General features: G+C 61.5%; 1 protein-coding gene across 7 annotated transcripts; it reads right to left on the bottom strand.

Annotated features, from left to right (window-relative positions):
• Positions 1–317: 317 nt before the first annotated feature.
• RORC (RAR related orphan receptor C) lies at positions 318–23,472 on the bottom strand. Of its 7 annotated transcripts, none has more exons than XR_013173922.1 (11): positions 23,361–23,472; positions 20,798–20,827; positions 10,089–10,174; positions 9,591–9,732; positions 7,861–8,379; positions 7,514–7,635; positions 6,505–6,637; positions 6,175–6,282; positions 5,843–5,997; positions 4,640–4,749; positions 318–1,694 (listed from the first exon to the last, which is right to left on the bottom strand). XR_013173922.1 is itself a non-coding variant. In XM_077155988.1 (11 exons), the coding sequence occupies exons 1-11, from the start codon at positions 23,419–23,421 to the stop codon at positions 1,646–1,648; spliced, it is 1,584 nt and encodes a 527-aa protein (XP_077012103.1). In that variant the 5' UTR covers positions 23,422–23,472; the 3' UTR covers positions 318–1,645. The 7 variants fall into 7 exon arrangements, 4 of the variants coding, with proteins under 4 accessions (XP_077012103.1, XP_077012104.1, XP_077012101.1 ...); XM_077155988.1 differs by having other exon boundaries at positions 318–1,807; positions 5,887–5,997; XM_077155989.1 differs by having other exon boundaries at positions 5,887–5,997.
• Between the last annotated feature and the right edge of the window lie 253 nt (positions 23,473–23,725).

Here is a 23,725-nt window from a genome sequence, read left to right as displayed (position 1 = left end):
CAATTCTGTGCAACCTCTTAATCTAAAGGTCCCTGTGGGATCCCTTCCGTGGGGAAGGTTCAGCCCCGAATGTCCGCTGTGAGCTTAATGTGAGGCTCCTCCGATGGGGAGACCTAAGGGCTCATCTCTCAGTTCACAAGGCTGGGGGGGGCTGCTCAGCCCCCTGGGAGAAGCTGTGGGACTTGGACCCTCCAGGGTCATAAAGCTGATGGATTGCTGGACTGGAGACCCGGGTCTCGACGCAGGAAACAGACCGGAGAGCAGGCACGTAGGTGATCTTATTTAATGACGCCCCACCCACCCACCCACTTCTTACTCTTAAAATTATTTTTTAACGAGTGGCACAGGTTGAGGTTTATATTTAACCACGTAATTCCTTCCCCTGAGATAAAAATGAAATAAAATAAAATCCCCCTCCCTATCACTTGTTTATCTCTCAGAAGAGGGTTCACAGCTATTTACAAAGCCAGGAGAAGTTCTGGGGCTAGGTAGGGCCTTGGTCCTTGCCCGGCCTGGAGGGACAGTGGGGGCATTGCGTCTGCTTCCTCTCTCCCTTCCCAGCACAGGGCTGGAGGGCAAGGCCGAGGAAGTTCTCCAGGGGGCCGTCCCTGGCCTTCTGACTGAGCAATGTCCGGCCATCTCTGCTTCTCTTCAGCTTCTTGTGGCTGACGACAGGGTCAAGGGTAGACTTTGGGCCTCTCCAAGTCTAACAGGGTGGCCTGGAGAATGACGGACGTTTCTGGTGACCCTCGGGCTTAGGACTTTCCCGGAGGCTGCTGAGGCCCTCTGAGGGGGCCCCGAGGCCGAGAGCGATCGTGCCAGATGAAATGCGTCTACAGAATTGCATAACTGTAGGTCGAGTCTGTGGCTGGGCTGTGGGTCTGATGGGGCTTGGGCTAACTCCGAGCTTTAAAGTGCACAAAGGAGGCGTGACTTCTGATCCTCCTTTTACATCTGTCTGTGACGCGCTTGGCCTTCGATGCGCCCTATTCCCACCCCCACATCCCATAAAACAGTTCCTCCCCAGCCCTGTGCCCCGTACCTGTCCTCACTCTCTACTTATCTAGGTTTTTGTTGTTGTGGTTGTGTGTTTTTAGACCCCGGGAAAAGGGAAGGGTACCCCACCACTTCCTTGCTGAGCTGGGAGAAAAAGGGAAGGCAGGAAATCCAAAGATCCAGACTCATGTTGTGTGCAGGTCCTTTCAGGCCCAGCCATCAGGCTCTGAGCTCCACGCGCCTCCCCAGCTGGGGCCCACGGGACAGGCAGTGAGGTATGTCAAAGGCCAGTCTTCGCTGCATTCCATTCATTCAGAGCACCTTGGGTTCTCCACATCGTCCAGGGGATGTGGGCCTCCTAGAGGTCGTTACATCCCAGCCCAGGCTTCCCGGCAGCTGGCGGGGAGGGGGCATGGGAAGGGACCAGGGCTGAGGCTGGAGCAGGGCTTCCTCTACCCCACCCTCAGACTCCTGACCCTCTGCCAGGCAAGCCCGTGGCAGAAGGTCCGTCTCGGGACTTGCACACTCCCAGAGAACATGTAGGGTCACTGCCCGGAGGGCATGGGAAAGGAAGAGGCTGGGGGTAGAAGAGAGTCCAGGGAGGCAGGGCGGCGGGCTCCAGCGAAGGGAGAGGGATCCCTCCTCCGGGTCACTTGGGAAGTCCCTCAGGTGCCTCAGTGTCAGTGCTGAAGAGCTCCCTGTAGAGTGGGGGGAACGCAGCTTGCACCGCGATCGGATGGAGATGCTGGAAGGTTTGCAGCTTCTCCACATGCTGACTACACAGGCTCCGGAGCTTCCCCTTGGGCGGCAGCTGGAGAGGGGTTCGTGGGGAAGGTGGGTCAGTCCTTCAGCCCAAGCCACCACCTCTATCCCCAGGGTAAAGAAGTCCCCGCATCCTGCCTGGGCTTGGAGAGTCCCCCTGCGTCCCCCGAGCACACAGCACCTTCGGGAAGACCAGATCCCCTTGGTACAAGTGTGTCTGTGTCCAGGAAACTGGAGAAGTGAGAGCTGACTGGGACACGCACAGGTTTTCTGGTGATGCCCCCAAGTCTTGTTCCTGCTACTCCTAAAATGAACCTTTTTAAGAATCCCTAGCACATACTTTATGCTCTTATAATAGTGAACTTCTATACTCTGTCAAATGCTATCACATGCACCTTTACTTCGTTCATACTGTTCCCCCTCACCTGAAATGCCCTTCCAGCTCTTCTTTGCTCAACTACTCCTTACACACCTTCAAGTGTCACCTGCTCTGGAAATCTTTCCTTAACTCCTCCTGATCTGAGTTTAGGGCTCTTCCTTTGGGTTTCCCTCTGGGTAGCACCTACCACATTGTAGTAAAATGATCCCATTGGTCGGCTTCTCACCCCAGATCTAAGCTCCTTAGGTGGGGTCCCTGGCTCTGTACCCCCTGTACTATCCCCATGCCTGGCACATGGCAGACGCCCAGGAACTGTCTGAACTAAACAGGATTCCTGAGCAGGTGCCCAGCACTGAGCAGTAACCCAGCCCTGCTGACGCTGCCGGAGTTGGGGGGAGGGAAAGCGCTCAGAGGTCTGTGTGGAGACAAGGCTGGGAGACCTCTGGAGAAAGGCGGGGAAACCATTTCTCTCCTGCGGTTTCCTATAGGACCAAATGGGGCTTACAAAGAGCTCTCACCACCCCCTACAGACCCATCCCCGTTTAGTTTCCTAGGAAAGGGGCAGGCAGAGGAGAGTGAGCACAGGCAGCCTGAGGGGATCTCCCGACCAAACCCTCTTTTCATCTCTAAGGCTTTATTTTGCATTTGTCTGGGCTGCTGCAATAGCTCCGTCTGTGCCTTCATTCATTCGCTCAACAAACACGCATTGAGACCCGACTGTGGGCTGGGCAGAGTGGCAGGCTCTGGCGGTACATCCGTGAATAAAATAAAATCTCTGCCTTTATTAAATGCACATTCTAGTGAAGGAGCCAGGAAATAAACAAATGCATGTGTTAGGTAAGTCCTCTAAAGAAAGACAGAGCAGGCTGAGGAGTCAAGGGCATCTTATGGTAGGTTGGCCAGGGAAACCTGTCCTGAAGGAAAGGATGGAGCGAGCCTTTTTGAAAACTGGGGGAGCACACCCGGGGTGGCAGGTGCAAAAGCCCTGGCTCGGGGTGCGACAGGGACTAGCAAGGAGGCCGGTCCGGCTGGACTGGGTGGCTGGGGGCAGGGGGAGAAGCTCAGGGGAGAGAAGAGGGCTTTTGGCCATGACACTGATTCTAGATTTGAGACTAAGCATGATAGGCGGGTACTGGAGAGTTGAGAACAAAAGCCCATGGTGAGGTTGTCTTCTCTAAGAGGGGCATCCAGGGTGCTGAGCGGGGGCCAATGCAGGGCAGACGAAGTCCAACTCGAACAGTCCAAACGAGAGCCGACAGCAGCTGCACCAGGGCGAACAGCGAGGGAGGCCACCTGCTTTAAAGGTGGAGCCAACCAGGTGTTGCCTTCTCACCGCTCTGCCAGTTTCTAGTCTCTCCTCCTAACCAATCCCATCAGACTTGAAGTTCTTTAGGGATCAGGTTGTTGTTTAAGCAATTTTTGTATCCTCAGCACTTAGCCCTGTGCCTGGCACATCAGGAGTGCCCCATAAAGATTGTGCCAGTGATTTACCTACATAAAGGCTCTTACAGGTTCCAGGTTAAATCGCCTAAATAATGGCTCTGTTTCTGGCCTTCCTTTAGCCTTGCAGCTCCACACTGCCTAGAAGTTACAGGCCATTGAAAGTCCTCTTTGATTTGTCCCTCACTTGATTTCCAAGCTTATCTCTGATCCCGTCAGCGTATCCCAGCTCCGAGTCCTACACTACAGTCAAAATGTACTGTGAGCTCGTCTCCGTGTGGACTGTTTTACCTCCTCATTTTCGCTCGTACTGTCCTCTAAGCCTGGAATGCCTGTCCTGTCCCCATGAACGCTTGTCAAAATCTTACACCTTTCGTGGTCTAGTTCCACCTCTCCTTGGAAACACTTATGATCCACTCCTTTTTCACTCCCCAATGATCTGTATGCCTGTTCTAAGCTCTCCTAACATTTCCAAACATCTCTCATTATGGAAATCTGTTGGGAGGCACAGGGGTGTGGCGGGAAGCGCACCCGGGATTACCTCTTGTATTCATAATTTACCAATTGTACAAACTTGAACAAGTCCCTTAAGTGCCCTTGTTGGCCACGGGGAGATTTTCACCCCTGCTCCTTTGACTGGGCTGCCATGGGGCTGCTGGAGAATGTCTGCGGGAGCACTTTGTAAATTGCATTATTATTATATCACACTGAACACTCTATTCAAGTTATTGGTACATGAGTCTCTTCTTCATGTCAGATTGTAAAACTCTCGGTGGGGGCAAGGACCGCAGCTGTGTATCTTACACAGCGCCTTCCACGAGCAGGGGCTGGCTGAGGTTGGGGTGCCAAACTGGAGGTTCTGCGGGGGCACCTCCCAATCCAGGCTCCCTACTTCCCACCTCCACTCGCCTGGTAGTGCCTGCTGGGTGCTTTAGCCCCCCTGCTGCTGCTAGCACGCTGAAGGACGCCGTCCCTCTCTGTGCCTCCAGACCCTGCCCCTCCAAGCCTGGATGCCGCAGAGCTGTCTGGGCCCGTCTCCTCTGCCCTAGGGACTGCTCCTACCTTGGCCAGGATGCCTTGGCGATGAGTCTTGCAGAGATGATGGTGAAATGCCAGTTCCAGATTGTACTGCAGCTGTTCTACTTTCCTTTTATCTTGGAGCCCTGGCCGGTCTGAGGGAGGGGTTAAGACCATAGTGGAAACAACAAAGAACACGGATGTCAGTTCCCATCAAAGGGTGTGTCTTCTCTGGGCATCCGCGCTGGACACAGGCTTTCTCCGCAGAGGACCGGTGTGTGTCTGTGTCCTGTATTTGGTAGTGGTAAGCCCTGGGACCTTGGGCTCAGCAAATGCTCCACAAGGAAAACCAGGGATGAGAGCTCCCAAACTCCCAACTGCGAGCTCCCTCCCTCCCTGGTACCCTAAAAGCCAAGGCGTCCACGGGGAGGTGGCCCAGGGGCGCTCCAGCCCTCTGCTGTGCTTCAGGCCAGCTCTGGGCCCGGCCGGCAGCAGCCTGTGGCCAGTTCCAACACACAGCCACCTCTGCCCCGGCCCCACAACGCAGCCAGCTGCCACCTTCCCTTCCAGCTCCACAGCCCCTCTCTGCTCTTAAACAGCGCTTTTAGGTTTTCTATTTCCAGTTCAAGGGGGCACGTTTTTAGCTGTCTGCTCAGGGCCAGACCCAGAAGATTGATCATTTTGATTTTCCTAGTCTGGTCACAGCTCCCGTCAGCTTCCCCGCATCGTCTTTGAAGACTTCGCGTTGAGCCGGCTCGGCCCAGCCCCGTCCACCCGCCCAGCAGGTTCCTGAGGCTCTGCCATTACAGGCCCAAGGGTTTGAAATTAGTTCACAAAGGGCCCAGTTCTTAACCTTGGCAGTACACTGCAGTCCCCTGGGGAGGCTTCCAGGAACCCTGACACCCAGGCTGCACCCCAGATCCATACGCTGGGATCTCTGGGAGTGGAACCCACAGGCACCGGTGTTTTTTGGCTGCAATGGGTGGTCACAATGGAATCGCTGACCTACGGGAACAGTCAGACGAGTTTCTACCAGGAAGGTGGTCCGCTTCCTCTCAGCCTCACTTCTCCCCACCGCTGCACCCCCACTTTGGGTTGCTCTTTTCTCTCTCGGGTCCCTCTGAACCCCCATTTGAACTCATTTTATTTTATGGCAGTATTGGATGGGGCTCGTTTGGCTATTTAAAGCAACTTCCCAGATTGAACCACATCCTAAGCTCCAGGTTCTCCGATATGTGGTGCGCCCACCTCTGCCGCCCGGAAGTCCTTTTCCCTGGCCCCAGGACACTCACTGGCGTTGATGAGGACAAGGGCTGTGTAGAGCGCAATCTCGTCCTCAGAAAGGCGCAGGGCGCTTAAGGAGTGGGAGAAGTCAAAGATGGAGCTGATGAGCTCGCTGCAGCCTGACGGGGCAGAGACGAGAGCAGTGAGCAAGGGGACGAGGCCGCGGTGCCCGGTGACACCCTTCCGGCAGGGTCTGGTGCCCAGGTGCAGCCTGCCCCGGAGGGCGGGTGCCGGCGCCACGGCGCCTTGTACAGGGTCGCAGTCAGACTCCTCTTGGCCACCCCCCTGCCCCTCACCCAAGGCTCGGAACAGCTCCACGCCGCCGTATTTGCCTTCGAAAAAGACTGTGTGGTTGTCAGCGTTGTAGGCGCGGCACATCCTGACCAGCACCACTTCCATTGCTCCTGCAGAGTGGGCACAGGACACGCGGGGGCAGGGGCGGGGGCAGGGCCAGGGTCAGGGTCAGGGTCAGGCAAAGCTGGGAGCCTGCCCCCGGGAGCCCACCCCCGCCCCCGAGAACCCCCCTGGGCTCCGAAGCCCCTCCCCCCCCCCCCCCCCCCCCCCGCTGTCCTTGGCGTCTGCCCACTGCCCGGCCACGCCCCCTGTCCGCCCGGCCTCCCGGGCACCTGCTTTGAGCAGCACGATCTGGTCGTTCTGGCAGAGCTCCATAAAGCCCACCAGCCTCTTGGCGAACTCCACCACGTACTGGATGGCCTCGGTGAGCCGGTGTGCGCAGCGCTCCCACATGGCCCCCATGGGCTGCAGGGAAGGAGGGGTCCCACTGGGTGTCTCCTAGCACCCGGCCACCCTCCCAAGCCTGGGACGGCCTCAACTGAGCTCCTGTAGGGGGCAGGTTCTGGCTACATTCTGACCACCACCAGCTTTTCTTTCTTTCTTTCTTTTAACATACTCTCAGCACAAATGCGTACTCAGGGATCAATTCTGGTCAGTCAGCCGCACTCTGAGCGCCTGCCGTCTGCTGGCACTGACTCAGCTGTCGGGGGAGTAAAAAAAAAGATGAGAAACAGCTTTCCCCTCAAAGCATTTGCATTCCTGTTGCGATGAAAAGGATGTACCCAGGGGTCTTAACGACCTTGAGAGGCAAGTGGTAGGTGCCAAACGAGCGCTTTTAGAGCAGGTGGCATTGTCAAAATGCAACCGAAGAGAAAGCCCCAACTCTGGAGTCCGATGGATCTGAATTCGGCTTTGACTCCGCCACACTGCGGCCTTGAGTCGGCCTGCTAACCCCTCTGAGCTCAGTGTCCAGGTCTGTTCAAAACAGGAATGAACGCCAACCCCGTAGCTTGGTTGTTTCAGGAATCGAGAGTAACTGCTGTGAAGCAGTTAGCACAGTGCCCAGCAGACAAAGGGCATTCAACAAATGGCGGCAAGGATCGTGATTGCTGCTATTATTGATGGGGGAAGAGGAAGGAGAGTACACTAAGGTTTGGAATGAAGGCAGGCGCGAAGGAGAGCTCTTATCCATCAGCTGGGGTGCAGACACACACACGTGCACACGCGCACACAGGCAGGCGGGTAGGTGCACACCGCTGCTGGCGGGCCCGTGCGTCTGCAGTGCTGTGCCCTGCCCAGCCCGGTGCGTGCAGCCATCCCTGGGCCCCCCCAGGGCCTCACCTTCCTCTGGTAGCCAGTCACCTCCTCCCGGGAGAAGAGGCTGGAGCGCTGGCGTTGCAGGTCCTCCAGCCGCAGCTGACACGTCTCTCGGTGGGACTTACAAACATTCTGTGCCAAGTCCTCTGTGGATGCAGGGGAGCTGCAGGCTCAGCTTCAAGCAGCCCCCACCCCTGGCCACCTAAGGGCCTCCTCTGCCTGGGCAGCCCCCTGCTTTGCCTCTTCCCTGGGCCTTTTGCCCAGGACCCCCCACCTCCTTCGGGCTTATGTTTACAAGGGTCGCTGGCCGACGCCCCCCTCTCAGAAGCCCTTCCCTCCCCCCACCACGCTGTTCACCGCCAGCGGCTCACCGGTCTCCGTCAAGGAGGCATAGGGCACCTCCGGGGTTCTGCGGAAACTGGGGCTCCAGTAGGTGTCGGGTGCCTGCCCTGGTTCCCCAAGCCCAGGATGTCTGGGTCCCTCAAAGCAAAGTCCACACTTGTCAAGGGCCAGCTGGCTGCCCGGCCTGGGTGCGCTCTCTCTGCTCTCAGCCTTGCCCCGCTCAGAGCTGTATTCAAGGTGGTAAGAGGCCCGGCTGAGCCCCGCCTTGGCCGAGTTGTTGGAGAAGGAGGGCCCAGAGCCTGGGACCTTCAGGAACCCAGGGGGACAGGCAGAGGCCTCAGGCAAGGCGGGCGAGGAGCCCAGGGGCAGCTGCCCGTCAGGGAGCCCCACGGCACAGGTGAGGGCGGCCGCCCCTCGGGTGCCTGCCACAGGACTCTGGGCCACTTTCTCCCATCGCTGCTGCTGCTGCTGCTGCTGCTGCAGTTGCTTCTGCACTTCGGCATGCAGGCTGTCCCTCTGCTTCTTGGACATGCGGCCAAATTTGACAGCTGAAAGAGGTCCAGGGGCCAGGAGGGTTTTTGTAAGGTAGGAGAGCATGGTACAGGGTAGGGTCAGCCAGCATTTTGACCACCTCAGGATTAACTTGCCAGCTCCTGGATAGCTGGCTCCAAGCAGAGCTTCCCTAGCTTTGCCCGAGACCCCCTCTCCGGGGAAGTGATATTCAAGGCCCCCCACCTCTCCCTCTTGTATGCTTCAGGAATCTGCCCACCTCTGCTCTTGCCATCTCCTGAGCTCTAGATGAGCTCTTCACAGTGGCAGAATTTAAGGAATGAGCCTGAGCTGGGGGGTCTGGCCTCCTGAGTAAGGGGTTCTCGAGCTGTATTGGGGTCACCTCGCCTTCGAGGAGGGTCGGAGGAAGAGGAGAGCTGAGACCACAGGTCTCCTGTGGTCAGGCCTGCAGGCTCCCTGTGACCTACATACTTACCACAGCCCCCCCCAGCTCCGCGGCTTGTTTCTGAACATCCTCTTCTGCTCTCTCTTTCCTGCCCTTGGACCCCCCCCCCCGCCCAGGTGTGGGGGCACAGCCCCTCGCCCCGCCCGCCCCTTTGCACCCGTGCGTGTTTCCTTTCGCTTTGTTATTTTGGGCACTGAAAAGTGCTGACGGGCTCCTTCAGGCTTCCCATGGCTTGCGCCCGCCCCCCCCTCCCCCGGCCTGGCCCTGGGCTCCTGCGGTGACAGTGGGTGGGCAGGCAGTGGGTGGGGGCGGGCGAGGAGCTGTTGCGGGGGAGGTGGATGAGGCACCAGGAGCACCAGCCCTCCCTCTTCCCCCTGCCTTCTGGGTTGTTCTCAGGCCGACCCTGGCTCCACTCCTGGCTGCAGCCCTGGGTCTTAGGATGGGACTGGGGAAGTAGGAGGGCACGGCGATGGGAGCTATGGAGCAGGAGGGAAAGGTTCGGAGACTGGGTGGGATCTGGCCCAGAGAGGAGGCAGAGCGAAGGGCATTCGTGCCAAGGAGGAAAAGGCTGATATCTGGGGCTTGGGGAAAGGAGGGTGGTTCTGCACAGGCCTAAGGCTGGCGACTCCAAGAGCCCTGATGGGGTGAGCTGCCCACCTCTGCGGTGGGGGTTGTAGGAGGGAGGGGTGGAGGGCAGGCCTCGGGAAGGGCATCTCTGCTGGTTGGGGCTCCATCAGCGGGGCAGGCCAGGCCGCACCATGGAGACCCCAGGGAGATCCCCCGACACTGCCCACGTGGCCTCACCGTCTCGGGACATGCCCAGCGCCAGGCATTTCTGCAGTCGGCAGTGCTGGCAGCGGTTGCGGCTCGTGCGGTCGATGGGGCAGTTCTGCTGGCGGGTGCAGGAATAGACCACGCTGCACTGCTGGCTGCGGCGGAAGAAGCCCTGTGGGGGCAGAGGGAAACTGAGGCAGCTCATCCTGGCCCGCCTCGCTCAGCCCCGAGCGCCTCCAGCCCACAGGTAAAAAAAGCTCTGCCTCCAGCTTTTCCAGGTCCTACAACCCAGTTTTCACGCCTACATTTCTTAGTGTAATTGCAGTTTGTCCTTCTGCAATGGCTTCCCCAGCGTGAGACGAGGCCCTCCTGTGTGGCAGGACCCTCAGGTGAAAACACCACCTCAGGCAGCTCCCTTGCTGCTTCCAGAGAACGCCCTGAGTCCCTTCTCCATCTCTAAGGAAACCGTATGAGTGTGAGCATGTGCATACAACCCCCCGCCAAGGCACGCACACGCCCGCAGCTCACCTTGCACCCCTCGCAGGTGATAACACCGTAGTGGATCCCAGATGACTTGTCCCCACAGATTTTGCAAGGAATTACTTCAATTTGTGCTGGATGAGTGAAGGAGAAGGAGGTCAGCCCAGGAGCGCCTTCTGCACCCTATCACCAAGTACCTGAGCTGTAATCACCCACTATTCCCAAGTACTGAGCTCCAAGTACCCACTATTCCCAAGTACTGAGCTACAAGTACCCACTATTTCTAAGTGCCCACTCTGCCAGCTACTCCGGCTTGCTGCTTCCTCCTTGCAACATGGAAGGAGAAGTGAAGCTCCAAATGCCGCTCAGAAAAGGGGGCCATGGAGGCTTTGGTTTGGTTTCTTTAGAGGGGGAGGGGGAGGGTATTGAGGAAGGCAGCCAGGAGGGAGTTGTATCAATCCTACGGGGGCAGGAAGGCAGCTGCAGAGAGGCCACCTGCTCAGCCCTTCAAGTGGAGAAGCCCCAGCGGCCTCCCTCCTGCCTTGGCACGTAGCTGTCCCACTCCTCACGACACCTGCTTCCCGCCCAAGGGGTTTCCTTTGTGCCTCCTTCCCCTCCCGGGGTCCTGTTCGCAGGGGCAGAGTGTGGAGCAGGACAGAAAACTCAGACCTGGGTCCTCACACAGGCAGAGGGGGCTCGGGGGTGGGGGGGGGGCTACACAGAGACACAGGGCAGAGGGCAGGGGCCGTGAGTGGGGGCCAGGGAAAGTAAGAAGAGACAGGTCACGGAGCCTGGGAGGATGGAGCCCCGCAGCCCAGCTCCTGCTGGACGCCCAAGCCCAGGGAGAGAACCCAACAGGGATGCCAGAGGGTGGCTCGGGACCCCGCCCGTGAGAGCGCGTGTCCTTACACGTCTGCGCCCGAGTGGACCAACATCAGGACTGTGAAAACCAGCTGGGTCTCGAGAGCACCCCATTTCACCTCTTTCCTTTATTTTACAGAGGAACAAGTAGACCAGAGGCCCAGGTTCACACAGGTAGCCTGCTTCAGAGCTGGGACTGCACCCATGTGTCCCAGGAGCCCCATTACACTGTCCTGTGCACGTGGCTTTTGGGGTCTACACAGCCGTGGGCCTTGTCTGAAGTCGTGCTGGTTGGGCGTGTGCACAGATGAAAAGTGCATGTGATTTACCCGCCAGCGGGTTTGTCTTCCTGTGCCAGTGTGCACACCCGCGCCTCCCTGAAGGTGCCATGTCTACTCACTGGGCACGGGGGCCCCGTGTTCACCCTCGCACTGGGCACATGTCATGCCCACTGCTCTCCGCCGAGGCTCAGGGGCCGTGGGAGGCCTGCCCAGCCCGCCTTTGAAGGCGACCTGGGTGAAGCTCGGGGTGCCTGGCTGCTGCGGCTGTTCTCAGCACTTCCAAGACTTGGGATGTCCTCTCTGCCGGGGCCCATGTTCCGGGGCTCACTGCCAGCCCCAGGCTCACCCCTACCACCCGAACACCGCTCCCTCCCCTCGCCTTGAGTTGGTCCTCCGGCCAGCCTTGGGCTGCGTCAGGGGCCGCAGCTGCCTCGTGGGGGTCCGGGGCTCTGGGAGCTCAGTTCTCCCCCCAGCACCTCCAGCACCCCCAGCACCCCCAGCCCTCGCGCTGCAGGCTTGGCCGTCAGGGCTAGGGGCCGAGCGGACCTTCTCAGAGTCTTTCCAATAAATAAAGAGCAGATTTCAATGCACAGAAGCAAGAGAGAAACGAGGTGAACTGGATACCTAGAAGAGACACGGAAGGCAGGAAGGGCTGGGGCTGGGGGGGTGGGGGTGGGTGGGGGCACCGGCTCTTGAGCCCCTTGACTTCTCCACGTCTCAGCTCTCTCATCAGTAAAGTCGGGATAAAAACACCATTCCCTGTCCGTGGGGCGGTGGCAGGAGGTGCAAAGTGACTCAGTGAGGCCACCCGTGGGCGGCGTGTAAGCAGTGACGGCTGCGTGCTCGCGATAGGGGGGACCGAGCCGAGCCCCGCGCCCCGAGACCCTGCTCTGGCCGGGCCCACACCCGCCCTCCACACCGCGGGGCGTCTGTCTCCTGGTGGCCGGTGGCCCAGAAAGGGGAGAAAACCAGCAGGGTCACCCGCCGGGCGCGGGGGCAGGGGTGGGGGCTCCAGGTCACCACCGACCGCAGGCCTCCGAGCCGCTTCCCTTCTCCAGGAGTCACATCCGTGTGCGTGTGTGCGTGTGCGCGCGTGTGCATGTGCGCTGGCCACACGGTGACCCCAGACACAGCTCCCCACCCCTCGCCTGACCCCCGCGTCCACCCAGGCCCTCAGAACCTTCTAGCAGGGCTGCCGAGCCCCCTCGTAGGGAGATGGAAAGCTGGGGACCCCTGCCTGAGGACTGCGTGGGTAGGTGGGGGGTGATGCCAGGGCCTCGCCCACCAGCCGCCCGGTCCACCACCCTCCCCAAGGCCAGGAGGCACAGCGAGGCAGGTACACAGAAATCAGGGTGGTAGAGCTACGGTGCCAGACCCTCTAGCCTCTCCCAGGGGCTGGGAAAGAGCGGGGCATCCAGCCAGAGATGGGGAGAGCTGCGGAAACCCCCCTCATGTCCCGCCCTGCACCCCAGCCCTGCTTCCCTCGGCACTGTCAGGCCCTCTCATCCCACACCCCCTTCCCTGCCACCTGTGCACCCTTCAATACCACCGACCCGAAACCTCAAAGAGAGAATACTGGTGCGAGGGGGGGACCTGTGGAGGAGGGGATGGGAGAGAAGGGGAGGAGGGGGAGCGGCAGGGGAGGGGGTGCCGAGCGGGAGCCGAAAAGCACCTCGGATCACTCACCTCCCAAACCCAGCCCTGTCCGCTGGCTCCGAAGCTGCAGGTGTGGGAACCCAGAGTGGGGAAGGGGCTGAGTAATCACAGGATTACTCAAACTGCTGCCTGGGAGCCCGCCTGCCAGGAACTCAGCGTCGAAGGGCCTGACTGTGCCAGGAACTGGAGCCAACCAAAGGTCAGGAGCCCCCGGGCCGGCCACCTCGCCTCACCCCACTCCCGCGGCCGCCCCAGCTCCGGCCGGGACCTCGCCCGTCCCTGGGAAGCTGCTTGCCTCTCGCCTGCAGCGCTTCCACCCTGGCTCGCTCCCGGGATCCTCAGCCTGCTTTCCTCCTCGAAGGAAAACCCCTCCAAAAGGAGAGAGAAAGCACAACAGCTCCTTAATCCTCTAGCGAAGGGATGGCTGCGGTCTGCTGCACTTCAGACAAGATCACACGGGAATCTTGTTAAGATGCAGGTCCCGACTCCGGAGGCCTCAGGCGCGGCTGGGGGTTCTGACTGTATTTTAACACGCGCCAGGTTCTCAGCCCACACATTGAGAACAAGAATTCAGTCCCCTTCCTACTTTTGACCAGGCTGTTTCTCCTTGGGGACGGGGTGGGGCTGTCCCCCAAGCTCATTTGTCCACCTTTCCCCCCCGTCCAGCCTGACCGCTAACACATCGTTCTCGGACAGAACTAGGAAAAATGAACGGCTCTCTTCGGGATTGCTTTACCCAGAGACTGAAGGATGCCCAGGGAGCATCCCAACCCTCCTATATGGAGAAATACGGTAGACTCAGCAGTGCCGCCTCCCCTGCCTCCACCTGCTCTAATCTCATCCAGCGCACAGCTGTGAGATTCACTGATAGTGCTTCGTGAAAGCATCCAGAAGCCTGGCCCCCTGCCACCCTAGGAGCCAGCCTTAGGCCCTGTCCAGGTGCCCCATACCACAGAGAGGAAGTGGTGGGAGCAGAGGAGGGGCTGCGACCTCCAGGCCCCCCACCCCCAGCCACCCCAGTGGAGAACAGACTCAGACGGAGGCTCTCTGGGGTCCCCTGCTCCCCTCTCAGCTGCAGCTGGGCTGGCCTCTCTCTCCCCTTTCTCTATCCCTTCCCTCCGATGGCCACTGATTAAGGAGGGACAATAATGGCAGACATAAGCGTCACCCCATGTCCTTACACTGTGACAGCCACTTTACATACGTTGTTATTTAATGGCCTCAGCAACCCCATGAAGTTGGCACGATGAGCACTGTCCCCATTTTACAGAGAGGGAAACTGAGGCCTGGAGAGAATAAGTGGCGAGGCTAAGTTTACACAGCCCGAAGTGGCAGACCCGTGAGCAGAGCCCATTCCCTCACCCACGAAGTTGCACACCCCGTAAGGAAGGGACGCTGAAGGCACTAAGGAGAACGAGGTGGGGGCAGAGTGTTGGCTGCAAGGGAAAAGGGATGAAGTGAGGGGCGGGCTAGCAACACCATCCACGGGACTAAAGGCAGGACTCGTGGCTAGCACACAGCCCCAGATGGTATTATTCCTGCTGTCACAGCTCCTCCTCTGTGGCCCCTGCCCCTCCTGCACCCATCTCTCGCGGGCAGGCTCCTAGAGTCCATGGGTAACATGCGCCCGAGCAGGGCTTCTGGTCTGAGACTGCTCTGGAGGACCTCGGCTCCTGGAGGCCTGGATGGGGCTTCACACATCTAGGTAGGCCTCCCTTGTAGGAACGAATGAATGAATGAGGAACAGCAGTGCACCCCTTTTCTCAGCTTAGGCCCCTGCACTCCCCAAAGCCAAAGCTCAGTCTCTCCCGCCACCGCGACCACAGCTCCTTCCAGGGGTCCCCTGTGCACCGAGCCTGTCACCAGCCTCCCGCCTCTCTCGGCTCTCAGTTCCCCCAGCTTCTGCAAAGCTGGAAACCAAGGTGGTGGGTGCCGCCACAGGGGGCCGGGGGGGGGGACAGGAGAGGGAGGGGGGCAGGAGCGCCAGCCTTCTGCCTGGTGAGCCCTCCCCCCGGCCCCTCCCCCAGTGCATGGCAGGATTTTCTGCTGATACACCCAGATCCCAGGGCTGAGAAAATAGTAAAGCTAAAACTCAGGTGGGCGAGGGAGAGTCTGGGGTTTTGAAAAGCCACGAAAGACAGCCAGCTACCCAAAACCCCCTCCTGGTGCCCCCGCCTCCCCCGCAGTCTGGGACAGGAGAAAGGAGGAGAAAAAAAGAATCTCGAGTGAAAACAACCAGTGAGTGAGTCGGGGGGTGGGGGGGATGAATCACCGTGCGGAAGCTTTGAGGACTGGGAACCCAGAAGCCACCAGCAGCGCCTTCCCGCCTCCAGGGCCAACCCCCCTCCCAGAGCCTCTGCGCTGCTCGCTGCTCGGGAAGCCCAGGAGACCCGGAAAGACCCCCCTCTGCCCTCGAAGCACCGTCCCCCAGGCAGACACCTCGGTCCTTTCTGAGCCCTGGGGAAAGGGCTGCACTGCAGCAGTGGGAGTGGAGGTTAGACTGCAGAGGGGACTAGCCCATGGGGGATAAGAGTAGGAGCCCGGGGCTTCCTTTCTTGGAGAGTCCTTCACACAGGAAAGTCCTTGTTTCCTGTCATCTGAGTCAGGGGAGCAGAGGCAGGCGAGGGGCAGGGTGAAGCCCTAGCAGGAGCAGCGGTGCCGACGCAAGCATTTCCGCCGCGGTTGGACAGGCTCGATTTCTCGAGCTCCTAGTGCCCTGGTCTTGGGTCATTTGGGATTTCTGTAAGGAGAGGGAAGGAGAGAGGGGAAGGCGTGGGAGTGATGCAAGGAGGGCGGGGGTCCTCTATAGGCCCAAGAGCCCTGGGTGAGATCTGTGCACCCTGGGCTGGCCTCCTCCTCCTTGCCTACTGCTCCTAACCACTGCAGGGACAGCCGAGTCAGGCGTGTGCCTGCACCCTCGACCCCCACCACGGCCTAACGCCAGGGTGCATGCCCCCCAGCTCCACGCTGGGCGCCCCTTGGGGGGTGATGGCTGGGCGCCCTGCCTCTGGCTAATGGTAATTTCCTCTCTAAGCGGCAGCAGCGGGTTCCCGTGGCAGGGAGCTTCTTCCATCCTTGTCAGGAGGCCACAAAACCCACGCTCCAAAACCCATCACCGACCCAGGCTTCTCTCCTCTCCGTGGCTCCTTGCCCTTTGCCTTCTGCACCCCAACGTGTTTAGGTCTCCCGATAACTCTCCATTTATTCCTCCATCTGGACAGAATCTCTCCCCATGCTTCTCATAAATCTTTCTCTCTTTTGAGTTTTGGTCTCTGCGTCTGTTTACTTTTTTTTTTTGCATGGGCAGGCCCCGGGAATGAGAACTGGGTCTCGGGCATGGCAGGCGAGAACTCGGCCTGCTGAGCCACCGTGGCCCGCCCGTTTGCTTACTTTTTGACCCATTTCTGCTCCTTGTGTGTCTGGCTCTCGGTTTTGGGGTGCCTCAAAGCTCTGAGCCCCAAGTGCCCCGCCTGCCCCCCTGGTCCCGGTTGGAGAAGGTGGTGGGGCTGGCGCTCCCTGGGGGGGTCCAGGGGAGAAGGGCCAGGGCTCCGGAACTCCAGGTTGGAGGAGCCCCTCTCCCACGCCCCAGCTGGGCAAGCCGAGGGGGTGCAGGGTAGAGCCGCCCGAGCATCTCTCTCCGCCAGGACTGGGACCCCCGCCCCCCGCCCGGGCTCTGCCACACACCCCAGGGGGATTCTGTCATGCCTTCCCAGGGGGATTCGTTGAGCTGAGGCCACTTCTGGAAAGACCAGCCTACCACCTTCGCTGCTTATGGGAGAAGCTAGAAAAGAAACTAAAGCTCCAAGAGCCCCTGGTTCCTTTGGGATTTGTGACTCTGTCCCCACCACTCCTCCTTCACCAGCTCTGCGGCCGTGGAATGCAGCTGCTGCTCCTTTCCTTGGCTTTCTCTCCCTCCACCCTGGACAGAGATGTCCCTTCCAGCACCACAGGGGACGCCCCGCCCGGGGCCCAGGCTCTCTCCCTGCTCCTGGGCCCTCAGAACTGGAAGCTGCTCCAGAGCTGGTTTGTCGTTTTGTTTTTAAACGCAGATCCCCTGTTTGGAAGACGAGGAGAGCAGGGTGCAGTGGCCTGTGCTGGCCTGTGGCGGAGGTGGCCGCACCACCCGGCCTTTAGTCCATGCCTTTCCAGCCCCTGACACGGCTCTCCTCCTTCTGTGGCCTGTGGGAAAGGTCCGGGCCGGGGCAGGGGCTGCCTCAGGCCTCAGGCCGCAGCCGCACGGGCTTCCCCTTTACCTCCTCAGCCCTCTGTCCAAGGCCTCCCTGGGTGCCCTGCCCTGGACGCGGGGGCGCTGTCTTGTCCCCCCCCTTGCTCTCTAGAAGGCCCAGAGACACCGGACATGTGCCCAGCAGCTGTGGGCCTGTGGCCCCAGGCCACCAAGGGGGTTTGCAGAGGCTCAGGTGGACACGAGCCTGGGGGACCACTCAGTCACATGCATGGCTCCCGGCTGGGCCCCCTTGGTCAGGCACCTCTCTGGCCTGGGCAGGAAACTTAGACCCAAGGCCAGACGCGGGCCGTCTGTACCGGCCTCGCCCTCTATACGGCCTCGCCCTCCTCTCCGGCCTGCGCCTCCGCGTCCAGCACCATTCCCTCCAGCCAGCCTGTGGGGATCTCCGCCGTCCAGGCCAGGAGGCGACCTCCAGGCCGCTCCTAGTCACCAGCCTCCATCCCCTGCCCGCTGTGCCGTTGCGGCCAAGCACCCAGCCCCTGGGTGCCGGTCTCTTTCTGTAAAGTGAGGGCTGGGCACTTGGACACCCCGGAGAGCCCTTCCAGAGTCTGAGGAAGAGCACCCCAGCACCCCTTCACCATGAGGGACTGTGTGGGGACAGCGCGGCGTCCCAACGACCGCACCCATCTCCCTGGTCGACCTCGACCTTGACCTTGTCCGGGACAAACCCTGCCAGGGAGAAGCTTTCCCCGCACCGCTCCCAGGTCCCGGGACAGCTGCCCCCACCTCTGACTCTGCAGAGATCCCAGGACCTCAGGGGTGCCGGCAGGCCCAGGCCCTCCCTGTGGGCTCCAGGCGCCCCCCCACTTACTTCTCATGACGGAGCCGTTGGCTTTGCCACCTTGGCTCCCTGTCCTTCTCAGCGGGGTGTCCAGGGATGGGGGGCTCAGCCGGCAGGGGGGACCAGGGCCCTCACGGCAGCCTCAGCCCACAGCTGTGCACCCAGCTCTCCCCGGGGCTCTGCGCAGGGGGGTTTAAGCTCCGTACCACACAGGTGGCCCAGGGACGGCCCCCCAACTCCGCCCCTCGGGGTGCACCGGGTAAGACGACAGGCGCCCCGTGTGGCCAATCTGGGCCAGGGGCAGGGGTGGGGGCCACGGGGGAGGGCGTGAGGGGCGGGGCGCCCCGTGGCAGGGGGCGTTGGAAAATTCCAAAACCACATGTGACAGCCACAGGCGCGGTAAGGGCTGTTTCCACCCGCGGGGGGGTCCTGGCTGGGGAGCGGAATGGAGCTGTCACGGACCGGCCCGCGTCCTGCTGCCCCCTCCTGGGAAGCCCCCGAGCCTGCGCTCCCTTGCCAGATGACCGCAGGGCAGGGACGCGTCCAGAGGTGAGTCACAGAGGTTGGCCGCGGGTGGTGGCACGTGCCCCCTGCCTGCCCACAGCCCTGCCCAGCGCGGTCCTACCCTGGAGGTTGTCCCATGGCCCACTGGGCCCCGTCCCCGCCCCTTCAAATGGGACTGTGCCCCGGTCCAGGGGAGAAAGGGAAATAACCTCAGGAGCAATCATCATCAGGCACGCCCGCCATCCACAGGAGATGTGGGCCCAGTTTCCTCAAGAGCAAAATTGCTGAAATTGGAGCACAGATGAGGATAAATAATAATCATGATTAGAGTGGCATGTGTGCCAGAAGTGGTTCAAAATGTCACACAGATCATCTAATCCTCACAAAGTTATTCCATGAGGTAGGTACCATTGTCCTCATTTTGAAGATGAGGCAAGTGAGACACAGAGAGGTTAAGTAACTTCCCCATGGTCACACAGCTAGTAAGGGGTGGTGTCAGGATTCAAGGCCAGGCAGTTTGGCCCCCGAGGCCACCTGAGGACTAGGAAGGTTCCTCTGATTCAAGTCTACTCTTGGGGTCTCCTGGCATGTGGGGCTCTCTGCAGTCTAAGTTCTCGGCCTGGAGTCCCTTCTTGAGGGGTCAATCCATTTCCGGGACCCTTTGGCCTCACATCTGTTCTATGGGGTATCTCTGGCTTGGGGTGTCTCCCAGGGCTCCTCAATGTCAGTCCCCTCTTGGTCTGGGGTTTCTCATCTCACATAACACCTCGCAGCTGTTGGCATGTAGGGGCACTTTTCAGAGTCTCTCAGCCTGGGAGAGTCCTTATTCTCTTCCGGATTCTCTGGGCCAAACCCTAAGAGATCTCTGAGCTTGCTGGGCCTCTAGCAGCTCTCCTGCTGGTACAGGCCTTTCTGGCTGGGCTTCCTAGGGCTTGAAGGAGCTGGACACCCCGGGCAGAGCCTGCTAGCCTGGGCTCCCGCGAGGCCATGCTGGGATGTAAGAGGGATGGACGCAGACGGCCAGCGGACCGGGAAGGGGACAAGGGACTGTGGTCCCGGCCAAGCCTTCTGTGCTAAGGGGTTAAGAGTAGGGTGGGGTTTAGCCTCTCCCAGCTCCAGCCACCCCAAAAGTCCCCCTTCTCCCCCCACCCACAGAAGGCCCTGACCCCCTCCCCCAGCCATCCGCGTCACTCCCTGACCCGCTTTCCTCCCAGGTCCTGCTCAGCATTTCCGTGGGGCCCTGTGGCGAGGGCCGGGCGAGGCTGCTCAGGACCAGGCTGAACAAAGCAACCCCCTCAGGAGGTTGGAGGATTCGGATGCACCCCCCTCAGGCCCCGTCTTTCTGGCTCGGAGTGGGCTGCGGTGGCCCTCTGGGAGCCGCCCGCTTGGAACAGAGGCTCGGGGCAGTGTGGGCAGTGGAGGGAGGGCAGAGAGCTCTTAGGAGGAGGAAAGGGCAGGCAACCCGAGGAAGGCCATGGAGAAAGGCAAGTGGCCTTTCCTCCTCCGTGTTACGGAGGCCCTGACCAGGGTGCGGTGGATGGCGCCGTTGGATGTCAGTCTTGGGAATGAGGGGTACAGGCGCAGGTTCTGGGGGAGTAACCTCTCCTGCAAACTAGGGGCTTGGATGTGAGGTGCTGAGAGACCTCTAGGGAAGATGCTCATTTGGTAGTGAGCATCGGTTAGTCCTTCCTGAGCTCTAGCCTCCTTCTCACATGCTGCAGCCTCAGTCTCGCAGTACCCAGGACAGAGTGTCTTGTCCATTCTGTTTCTCACAGAGACAAAGTCTTTCCTGCTCTCCAGCCCTGCCCAGCCTGGCTTCAGCCTTGTTTGCATTTCAGAATGCGTTAAACGTGGAGATGACACTAAGTCCAGCTCTGCTGCCGTGGGACCTGGCTCCCTGGCCTCCCCGAGCCGCACTGAGTTAGCCAGGCCACCCCTGTCTCCCCAGGCTCCATTTCCTCCACCCGTTCTCCCCCTGTTTCCGGTGCCTCTGTCCAGCAGCTCCGTGGTTCCCCTTCCCTTTGTTCTCGCCTCCCTTCTTCAGGGCGATGTTCTCCCCTCCTTCACCCTACAGGCTTCCTTCTTACCTTCCCCCATGGCCCCCGCCCCCTCCCCCTCCATCCTCCCCTCCCCCTCCCCTCCCCTTCCCCTCCACCCGCCCCCCTCCGTCCTCCCCTCCCCCTCCACCCGCCCCTCCCCTCCCCCCTCCGTCCTCCCCTCCCCCTCCGCCCGCCCCTCCCCCTCCGTCCTCCCCTCCCCCTCCACCCGCCCCTCCCCCTCCACCCGCCCCTCGGCTTTGCTCCCGTTTTCCTGGGCCCCGCCTTCTTCAGGCCCCACCAAGCCTGTCTCCTCCATCTCTGCCCCCTTCTCCCTCATGAGGTCCCCTTCCTCCAACCCCGACACCGCGCCTGCCGCGAGCCCCACTCACAGGTGTGGGTCTTCTTTGCAGCTGGCAGCTCTGTAAAGAGGAGAGAGAAGATCAGAGTCAAAAGTCAGAGGTCACGGCGGTGGGGCCAAGACCTATCCCAGTCCTGGCCCCAGCCCCGAGTCCCCGCCCCCTGTCCCTAGCCCCCAGTCACCAGACCCCGGCTCCCGGTCCCCAGCCTGCAGCCCCCGGCCCCTGACCCCCAGCCCCCGGTCCCCGCCCCCGTCCCCAGACCCTAGCTCCCAGCCCCCGGCTCCTGGTCCCCAGCCCGCAGCCCCTGGCCTCTGACCCCCAGCCCCCAGCCTGCAGCCCCCGGCCCCCGGTCCCCTGACCCACGACCCCTGTCCCCCGGTTCCCTGGCCCCCAAATCCCAGTCCTCAGCCCCTGGCCCCCGCCCCCGTTTCCCCAGCCCCCGGTCACAAGACCCTAGCTCCCAGCCCCGGCTCCCGGTCCCCAGCCCGCAGCCCCTGGCCTCTGACCCCCAGTCCTCAGCCTGCAGCCCCCGGCCCCTGACCCCCAGCCCCTGGCCCCTGGCCCCTGGCCCCCAGCCCCCTGGCCCAGCCCCCATCCCCTGGCCCCCGGTTCCCCACCCCCTAGCCCCCAGAACCCAGACCCTGGCCCCCCAGAGCCAGCTCCTGGCCCCATAGCCCAGATCCCGGGCCCCTGTCCACAGCCCCCGACCCCCGACCCCTGACCCCTGGCCTCCAGCTCACAGTCCCCGGCCCCAACCCCCGGCCCCCGGTCAGTGCCTTTCCAGTAGGACCTGGCATCTGCCAAGAAGGTGGGGCCCCCTCAGCAGCACCCCTTCCTTCATCCTCTGCCCTCCAGCCACTCCAGCCACATCTTCACGGCCTCGGGGACTTCCCACAACCTCTTCCTTCTGCCTGGAGTACCCTTCCCTCCCACAGCCCTTCCTCCAGCCAATTTCTCTTCTCAGGCTCGGATGATATGCCTCTTCCCTGGGGACGCCTTGCACGCCCCCCCGCCCCTTCCCTCATGCTTTCACACTCACAGCCCCTGTATTTGATTTCCTGGCACTCACCACATTGAGTAACCACCACAGTCGTGCCATTCCCTACTCAGCCAGTCTCTCCCGCTAGACTGTGAAGCAGGGGCTGTGTCTGCCCTGTCCATCTGATTGTCCCCAAGCCTCAGTGGTGCCCGGCCCACCAGAGGCGCACAGCACATAGCCTGCAGCCAGGGCAGTCTCTGTGGGTGCTTGTCTGTGCCCGGAAGCAGCGGGGGGTTCCCAAGGCTGGGGGTCGGGAGGAGGCTGGGGAGGGGCTGGAGGAAGAGGAGGGGAGACTGCAAACACAGAGGTCCTCTCTGGCCCCCAGGGCCCTGGCTTCGCTGCGCTTGGGTCAGGTGAGGAGCAGGTGGGAGGAGTACGGGGACGCTGACGGGGGTGGCAGGGACTCATGCACCTCCAGAAAGGGCGGGGGGCGAGGGGACAGCTCAGCCGGAGCAGGGGTGGGCTGCTCGCGCACACGGTTAGCATGTACTAACCATCCCCCAGGGGTGCCCTGGGGGGCGAGGTGGCCCTGCCAGCTCCGAGCCCACGTGCCCCATACTGGGCCAGGGCTGCGCTTGGTCCCAGGGAGCCTGGCATGCCTCCTGCCCCTGGCAGCACCCCTAACTTCTGTCCTGCCCTCCTGTTTTGTTCGTTTTCTTTTTCTTTCCCTCTGTGCAGGAGGTGCTCCCGCCGGCAGGTGTCCTCCAGGGCCAGGTGGAGAATGGACGGGGCTGAGGGCAGTGGCCTGGGGCGGGCAGGAGGACTCCCGGGAAGGGGAGCGGCTCCATCCGGCCCCCCCCCCCCCCGCCCCGCCTCCCGCGGAGCCTCCCTGGCCCCACCCAGCTTCCTCCCCGACTTGACACCTGGCTGCCCGGGTGGGGGATGGGGGAGCGTGCTCCCTTCGGCCCGTGCAGCAGGGAGGGCCTCTTGCTCCTTGCTCCCCCAGTGGCTGCACACACTCCCCGCTCAGCTGGCAAAGCCCTGAGGGGGTCCCTGAGTCACCCATCAGGGGCCAAGGACCGCCTGGCTCGCCATCCCACCCTGTCCCCAGCCTGGGGCCCCCATTCTCTGCAGAAGTGACACTCCACGCTCTTGGCAGGTGCCAGGCTAGGGGGCATGGCCAGCCAAAGGGCCATGTTACTGCCCCACCCCCCGACTGTCACTTCTTCAAGGCAGGGCTGAGTGGAAAGAAGGTGGAATGGCCACTTCCCGGCCACCCATTGCCAGGGACCCAGCTGCTGAGTTGTCTCGGGGGCCTCGTGCCACCCCCAGGGGCACAGTCACCCCGGAGGGCTGTCCCGCAGCCCCTGCTCTCATCCCCCGACCCGGCTTTTCCTTCCACACTTCCCCCTCTCTCTGTCCTCTCCTCCTCTGTCACTCTGCTCCTGCCTTTTCTCCAGCCTCTTCTCCTGCTTCTCCTTCAGTCACCAAACTTGTCCTGCCTCGGCCTCCCACCGCCCCCTGCCAGTCCACCTCCCTCTCTTCGTCCCGGGCCCCCCGCCCGCCCCCACCCGCCCTCCTCTCTTCGGGCCATCTCCCCTGGCCTCCACCTGCCTGGGGGCTGTGGGCGCCTGCCCCGTGAGGCTCGCTGGTGTCCCTGTGGGGTCCTGTCCATGGGCAGCTCCCCGGGTGTCGTCCTGGCCACCGGGCTGCCCAGGAGGGCAGGGAGCAGGGCGCGGGGGAGGGGAGGGCTGGGGAGGGAGGGAGGGAGCACCTGGACCGGCCGCGGGCAGGGGAGAGGAGTGGCCGGCAGAGTGTCCTGCGCCGGGAGGGGCCTGGGAGGGACCAGGGGCCCCGAGTGTGGGGACCCCAGGAGCAGCAGCGTACTTGGGGGGGTGAGTGAGCACCCGGGCCCTTGCCAGATACCTTACCCACAGCCACGGTTTAATTCCATCCTCACGGCACCCACCAGGAGACGA

The sequence above is a fragment of the Tamandua tetradactyla genome, chromosome 4 (assembly GCF_023851605.1).
Source record: "Tamandua tetradactyla isolate mTamTet1 chromosome 4, mTamTet1.pri, whole genome shotgun sequence".
In the NCBI taxonomy this organism is placed as follows: Eukaryota; Metazoa; Chordata; class Mammalia; order Pilosa; family Myrmecophagidae; genus Tamandua; species Tamandua tetradactyla.
This window is presented reverse-complemented; position numbering and strand designations above follow the sequence as displayed.

Excerpts from the sequence above, each read along its gene's own strand:
- RORC (XM_077155986.1), bottom strand. The coding sequence starts at position 23,421 with ATGGACAGGACCCCACAGGGACACCAGCGAGCCTCACGGGGCAGGCGC. Across the intron at positions 8,380-9,590 it reads GCTGGGCATGTCCCGAGACG|CTGTCAAATTTGGCCGCATG; the intron begins GTGAGGCCACGT and ends GACCTCTTTCAG. Across the intron at positions 6,638-7,513 it reads TGACTGGCTACCAGAGGAAG|CCCATGGGGGCCATGTGGGA; the intron begins GTGAGGCCCTGG and ends CCTTCCCTGCAG.